This window comes from Nicotiana tabacum, chromosome 5, assembly GCF_000715075.1.
Source record: "Nicotiana tabacum cultivar K326 chromosome 5, ASM71507v2, whole genome shotgun sequence".
Taxonomy (NCBI): Eukaryota; Viridiplantae; Streptophyta; class Magnoliopsida; order Solanales; family Solanaceae; genus Nicotiana; species Nicotiana tabacum.
Genome location: NC_134084.1, coordinates 60,755,664 through 60,763,286, shown reverse-complemented (window position 1 = coordinate 60,763,286; position 7,623 = coordinate 60,755,664). Strand labels below are relative to the sequence as shown.

At 35.6% G+C, this 7,623-nt stretch overlaps 1 protein-coding gene across 2 annotated transcripts; it reads left to right on the top strand.

The window, feature by feature from the left end:
• Window positions 1-257: 257 nt before the first annotated feature.
• Window positions 258-6,551, top strand: LOC107828938 (glucose-6-phosphate 1-dehydrogenase, chloroplastic). Of its 2 annotated transcripts, NM_001326213.1 has the most exon segments (10): window positions 484-715; window positions 1,715-1,947; window positions 3,003-3,097; window positions 3,229-3,343; window positions 4,182-4,387; window positions 4,469-4,618; window positions 4,705-4,825; window positions 4,905-5,134; window positions 5,217-5,417; window positions 5,976-6,351. In NM_001326213.1, coding segments are annotated over 10 exon segments (1,782 nt in total). In that variant the 5' UTR covers window positions 484-525; the 3' UTR covers window positions 6,217-6,351.
• The last annotated feature ends 1,072 nt before the right edge of the window (window positions 6,552-7,623 follow it).

Below are 7,623 nucleotides of genomic sequence, written 5' to 3'. Positions count from 1 at the left end.
TTGCATTAAAAACGTCATATTGCAAATGCATCTACTTCTCCACGTACCTTTATGTTAAGAACTTGATTATAACAAAATCGAACATTGTATTAGGAGAATACATACCAAAAAGAAAAAGAAAAGAAAGAAAGAAATATCAATGAGAGTGACAAATTATGAACATAACTAAAGTTGGAGGTTAAATCAAAACTTCACAAAAAGCATCCAGGATAATATATGCAATTAGATAATAACCTAATTTACTTTTTGTTAATACTAGAGTAGCATTAATCAATGGCACCATATTAGCATTCCCTTTCCACTTGCCGAACAAATTAAATATTAAATTGGTCGCCAAAGATGTAAGAAGCACCCTTTCGGAGATCTCAAGAGACTAACCCCCTTCGACAAATCCTAAGTCCTCTAACGCCATAGCTCCTCCCCCCTCCTATCTGTCTTTATCTAACAAACCGATTTTCTTAATTCTATCACTAGAAAATATTTGTAGATACAGATTCTTCATAGAGAAGTGAAGAAATCAAGAAAATGGTGACCCTTTATTCTTCTCCTTCAACCCATTCTTCTGGGCCAGTTGCTTCTTACTCTAATTCCTCTATTGGGCTCTATAATTATCATCATAATAAGCAGATAGCAGTTTCTTCAATTTTGTCGAGAAAGTTTGGTTCTTTGCAAATTAATCAGAAGCCATTTTGGAATGCCGTTCGCATGCAAGATGGTTATTTTTTTTGTCCCCTTATCTTTCTTACTAGTTCATATTCAGCTATTTTCTTCTAATCTTTAATTAAAAAAAAAAGTTTCTTTTTCCTTTTTCTCTAACAGAAATAAATGCTAAATTTGCTTAATTGTTTGTATTTCATGTGTTGACCATGCTAAATTGTATACTAATTTTCTTCCTTGTTAGCAAATTTGTAGGAATCTTGTTCTCCTACAAAAGGGTAAACAACATAAAAAAGTTCTAGGATTCTTTATTGAGTTCACATAATAAGGTTTGGGTCTTTTTTTTTCTTGTTTCTTCTTTTCCTGATCAAAACAAATGATAAATTTTGGTCAATTGTTTCGATTTTATAAGTTGACCATGCTAAATTTTGTCCCAAATTTTGAGAACGATGAGGTCTTAGGTTCAAATCCCCGCGGAGAACAGAAAATACGAGGTGGTTTCTTCCCATGTCTCCAAGCCTGTGGATATAGTTATCTGATACATGTGCTGGTGGCAGGTGATAGGCAGGAGGTACCCTTGAAATTAGCCGAGGTGCCCGAGCGGTACCCCGGACAACATAATTATCAAAAAAAAAAAAATGTCCCAATTTATTTATTCTGCAAAGTTGTTGGAGTCTTGTCCTCTAACAAAAAGGAGAAAGAACAAAAGAGTGTAGGATTCTTTATTGAGTTTACATCAGAAAGTTTGAGTTTGTTTCGTTTTTGGTTTTATGAATTATTCATGCACGGAGTAAAGCTGCATTGGAAGACCCTCAATGTTATTTTTCACACTATTATCTCTTTGGTCAAGATGATTTTGCTTTATCAAAAACTGCAGCTCCTTCTGGGGCTGCAAAGAGAATTAAGAAAAAAAAAAGAGACAAGCATTGGGCTTGTTGAGCCAGTTTTCCTGTTCTGTGAAAATAGTGATAGTCTGTTGCTTATTATTGTTCTTGAAAGTGTGTTATAGTAGACCTATTTATATATAGTTTCTTATGTTGAATTTAATGTTCTACAGGTGCAGTAGCGATTCCGCCTAGCAAAATCGAAAATGAGACTCCTTTGAAGAAATTAAAAAATGGAATTTCGCCAGTCGCACCTCCAAAGGAGCAGAAAGATACAATTGATTTCGACAGCAACAAAGCTAAATCAACTGTCAGTATTACTGTTGTTGGTGCTTCAGGAGATCTTGCCAAGAAAAAGATATTTCCTGCACTGTTTGCACTTTATTATGAGGGTTGCCTCCCTGAGGTGCGTTCCATATTTATTCAGTTTCGTTGAGGTTACTGTTGATATTAAGGTTAACTGTATATTGTTCATTACTTGTCAACTGGATCCATACTCGGATAAGGTAGAAATAGAGGTGGTAAAATGGATAAATTTTACGAGTATCTGCTCATATTATCCGCTCAAAAATGGGTTGAATATCTAATTTATTACAAGTGGGTCAAAATTAAAACCAAACACATCAAAGTTAAAGTTGCATACATTTAATTTTTATTTTTCTAAGCCGTAACTAATCTGTCACAACTAATTTCGGCCAGCTTTAATTCCCTATAAACTAATTGTGCTTAATTAGCTAGAAAAATCAATCGAACAAAATGAAGAAATAATTATAAACTGCTGGACAATTATCCTGAGCAATTGAACTCGCAAATCTGATGTTATTCTAATGAGCAATAAATTCAGTTGGTATATTAGCCAATATGAAGAAACCATAAAAATTAATTAATGGCTCATACAGTAATGAAATTATGGGATTTTACTGGATTTGTTGTTGTTGTACATTACCGAAACTATTTATTACAATTATGACTAAAAGTATGATGTTATTTTTAGATATTTTTGCCAAATATTAGTATTTTTACTTCTTAGATTATAGCTTACATGTGCAAAATATTTATCGTTGCTTCCAAGGAAATGCATGCGTTCTTAATTTCTAACATTTTATGTATTAAAAAAAACCCTATAGTTTGATACTGCTGTAATATTATAATTTGATTTTAACATCTGAATACAATAAAGGATTTTATTTACAAGTTTCTTATAATAATAAAAAGAGCCTAGATTTTTTTAGGCTAGGAATTCTCTAAAAAAATGACAATGTTCAAGAAATTATAGATAATATGGATACCCATATTATCTTTCAGTTAATCCATGTTTTATTCATACGAAGTATGGGCGGGTCGGATTTTTTATCCGTTTTTCATAACCCGTTTTTGACCCGCCCATGTTCGACCGCACCCACCCGTTTGCCATCTCTAGGTAGTATGGCTCTCATAAAGCTACCCCTCTTGTTAATGCAGCATTTCACTATCTTTGGCTATGCCCGGAGTAAGATGACTGATGCTGAACTACGGAACATGGTTAGCAAGACCCTTACTTGCAGGATTGACAAGAGGTGTGATTTGCGTTGATCAGTAACATATACATATATTTGCAATTATTCTCATTTTGCATTTACTCCATTTTGTTTTGCTTCATGCTTTATTCAGAGAGTGATAGATAATTGTGATTAACTTTGTTATTCAGGGAAAATTGTGGTGAAAAGATGGAACAGTTTTTAGAAAGGTGCTTCTACCACAGCGGCCAATACGATTCCCTGGAAAACTTTGCGGAGCTCGATAAAAAGCTGAAGGAACATGAGGTATTTAGCGGGTCTCCTTTTGAGAGAATTGAGGTTGCAAAATGTTTTGGCGATGTTATTGTCAGAGTCCCACATCGGCTCTTTTGGGATAGGAAGGTCTCTTTGTATGGTTTTAGGCAATCCTCATTTCATAAGCTAGCTTTTGGTTTTTGAGTTTGGCCCAAGATCCATTTCTTTGTTATGGTATCAGAGCCAGACCCATCTCATTTAATTGTTTACGTGATGTGGGCCCCCTATCTTATGTTGTCAACGGACATCTGGGCGTGCAGGTAGTTGGAGTCCCACATCGGCTCTTTCGGGATAGGGAGGTCTCTTTACATGGTCTTGGGCAGCTCACCTCATGGGCTAGCTTTTAGGGTTGAGTTAGGCCCAAGGTCCATTTCTTTTCAGTCATATAATGAAGCTTTGCGGATCTTATTTAAAACAGCAAACTGCAGTTTTTTGGTTATTCGGTTAGCATTATCAGGCTTGCAAGTTGAATCTGTCTTGCTAGTTCATCTTAAAACACCCAACCCTACTACCGGACACCTAGTAGGATATGACAAAGAGGGAACTTGATAGTTTTCCTAATATATATACACACAGGATGATATTAGCATTATGAATTTTTTGGTTGAATGTGCCATCAAAAGTCATCGTACAGCCTCATACTGTCACGTCTCTCCTCCTTTTTCTGGCAAATGAAAGAGCTTTTTGATGATTGTTGACTTCTGCTGAGATCTTCAGCCATATCTAGCTCTTTCTTGCAGTTTTCATAATTCTAATGAGTGGTGAAGTTAAATTTAATTTTCTAATTTACTTGCAAGTCTCTCAGCTTTGACATTGATAATTTTTGCAGGCAGGAAGGTTTTCCAATCGTCTATTCTACTTATCCATTCCACCAAATATTTTTATAAATGCGGTTCGATGTGCTAGCCTCTCTGCATCATCTGCTCATGGCTGGACAAGAGTCATTGTAGAGAAACCCTTTGGTCGGGATTCTGAATCCTCTGCTGCATTGACAAGATCTCTTAAGCAGTACTTGAATGAAGACCAAATTTTTAGGTGCAGTTCTTTGAAGTTGATTTGCTTTTGACCCACTGAAGGAAGAGTACTATTATCCTCATTTATGTTTTTGATCAACAGGATCGATCACTATTTAGGGAAGGAGCTTGTGGAAAACCTTTCTGTCCTTCGTTTCTCCAACTTGATATTTGAACCCTTGTGGTCAAGGCAGTATATAAGGAATGTGCAGTTTATTTTCTCAGAAGATTTTGGCACTGAAGGACGGGGAGGGTAATTCTCTTTCTCAAAGTTGGAATTTAGGTTGCGTGGAACTAGTTTCCAGAACTTCATTCTTTTACTTTTATGCGTGTTCCCAGTTATTTTGATCATTATGGGATAATCAGAGACATCATGCAAAACCATCTGCTTCAAATTCTGGCCCTCTTTGCCATGGAAACACCTGTGAGTTTGGATGCGGAAGATATCAGAAATGAAAAGGTTTTACTCTTTATGACCGATTTGTTTTGGAGGAATTTATTGTTTTATAGTTCCATAACTAATTCCTATTACATGCCAGGTAAAAGTTCTGCGTTCCATGAGACCTTTACAACTAGACGATGTTATCATTGGGCAGTACAAATGTCACACAAAAGGAGATGTTACCTATCCCGGTTATACTGACGACAAGACTGTACCGAAGGACAGTCTAACCCCAACTTTTGCTGCAGCTGCTCTTTTCATAGATAATGCACGATGGGATGGGGTGCCTTTCCTTATGAAAGCTGGGAAAGCTTTACATACTAGGAGGTTGGTGAAACCAAATACAGCTTTCCTTTTTCCTTCATATTTTTACTTGCCACTTTATACCATTTTGCTTTTCCTTTGCTAGTGCGGAAATAAGAGTACAATTCAGGCACGTACCAGGAAATTTATACAATAAGAACTTTGGCTCAGATCTTGACCAGGCGACCAACGAGCTTGTTATCCGTGTCCAGCCTAATGAAGCTATATACCTAAAGATCAATAACAAAGTTCCTGGTCTAGGAATGAGATTGGATCGCTGTAATCTTAATCTTCTTTACTCGGCAAGGTATTGATGGCAAATGTATAATGCATCATTTCGTACTTGTGACTGTTACTCTTATTTAGGGGCTAAGTTTAATATATAGGAAATAAAACAGCTAGAAATTTTTTAATGAGTTGTTCGACATACAAGATGCAAGCTAATTTTTGTTACTTCAAAGAAGAAAATCCTGAGACTGTGAACTCTAGATTTTCCTTTAGGTGCCTTCTGCTATTCATATAGATGAAAGCTACACTACAACAACACCGACAACTACCACGCCGTAATTCCAACTGCATGTGTAATGATTAGCTGAAGCCTTTCCTATTGTTTTCAAATCAGTACGAGATGATTGCTAGATGATTGCCCATCATGTCCATGTATCAGATCATGAAATTCACTGCACTTTTTAAATGAACTTCTAAACTGCATTTAAAGCTTAAATCTTCTGATTCTTTCAGATAACTCTGATGCATTGCTTCAGCGTAATCTTTGCTTCTTGACTGAATATGCTCACCACCCTAAATAAACCATGTCATGATACTTTCTTTGTGAAACTATGACTGATTAGTTCTTAATTTGTAGATACTCGAAGGAGATCCCTGATGCATATGAGCGGCTGCTTCTTGATGCTGTAGAAGGTGAAAGGCGGCTTTTCATCCGCAGTGATGAGCTGGATGCTGCTTGGTCTCTTTTCACTCCAGTGTTAAAAGAACTTGAGGATAAGAAAATAGTTCCAGAATATTACCCCTATGGAAGTCGAGGACCTATTGGAGCACATTATCTTGCAGCACGATATAAAGTAAGATGGGGTGATCTTGTGTAGACAAGTGATTTCCAGACTTTGTTATCGCTATCACTGTCAGAAAACCATATGTCGCCTTTCTACTTCTTGAGCTTAGTATGTCGCAACCAAATTTGTTGTACTGCGATTCTAGAACCAAGACTAGCAAAGCGTGAAGTTTCTTGCTCTGAAGGCAGATCAGAGTAGAGATAACAGAAGTAGTGAAACAGCTAGAGGGGGAATCTGAGTTGTTTTTATTGGAATAATTCTTGTTTGTTGCACCGATGCATCTCACTTAGGGAGCAACTTTTTCAGTGTAGCTGTTAGTTGGCCTTGTTAGAATCAATAATGAGAAAAGTCATTGTCATTCATCAAAAGCTTTCAGTATTTATTTTATGCATGCACCTCTCTGATTCCAAATTATACTTCATTTGTGCCTTCAATTATGTGCGCCCTTTGGAGAATATATAAATTATAATGCATGAAATGTACTATCAAGTGAAAGGTTTGTCGCTTTTTTTACATGTAAAAATATCAGTATGATTGTTATTATTCGACTGTTACTAAATCAAGGTGCGCCAAAGTATGATTTTACTTGTGCATTTACACATTTTGATTGTGTTTGGTTTAATTTGTTTGTGGATAAACTGGGCTATTTAGTCCCTTCTCAGTTTTTATTGTTTGGTATCAGCCTCCTAGAAAGATTGTTCTTATCATGTAAGGTTCATTACCAAATCCATATCGTCTTTATTTTGTTGGAAATTAGGCTTCTTATTCCTCAAGAACAGCATAGTACATTCAATATTGGAAGCTTGAAATTCTTGTTTGGGCGGTAGAAACTGAAAGTTAATGATTGATTATTGTTGAAATCACTTGAATGTTGAAAATTTATGCTTTAATTTTTAGTTCAAACATTGATTTAGTGTTTTGCTTCAAAAATCTCAAAACTTCATTGTTAGTTCTTAGAAAATGTTGAATTATACAAAGTAAATTTTCTTGATTAGTGTTATTTGACTATATCGGTGATCGAGGGTTGTTTGTGTTGGCATTGGGAGACTTTGTTTCAAATTTGAGATCATTTGAATCAGATTTGAGGTGATTTGATAAAAATTAGAATTGCAAATTTGAAAAACACTTCATTGAGCAACAGAGACAAATTATGCCAATTTGATAGACGATTGTTTATTTAGTGTTATTATACAAAATTGGTGATCGCGGATTGTTTGTGTTGGTATTTGGAGGTTTTGTTTCAAATTTGAAATCATTTGAAGCAGATTTGAGGTGGTTTAATCAAAATTAGAATTGCAAATTTGAAAAACACTTCATTAAGCAACACAGACAAATTAATGCTAATTTGATAGACGATGACGAAGAATTTAACAATTTGATTGATTGTAGATAAGACAGGCATGCTAATCAAGTAGAGTTTGGGAACAATTGAACAAGCAG

Bases quoted from the DNA above. Each gene is read 5' to 3' on its own strand.
- LOC107828938 (XM_016656331.2), top strand. From the start codon at position 526: ATGGTGACCCTTTATTCTTCTCCTTCAACCCATTCTTCTGGGCCAGTT. The intron at 4,388-4,468 runs GTGCAGTTCTTT...TTTGATCAACAG, and splicing joins AATGAAGACCAAATTTTTAG to GATCGATCACTATTTAGGGA. The intron at 5,135-5,975 runs GTTGGTGAAACC...CTTAATTTGTAG, and splicing joins AAAGCTTTACATACTAGGAG to ATACTCGAAGGAGATCCCTG.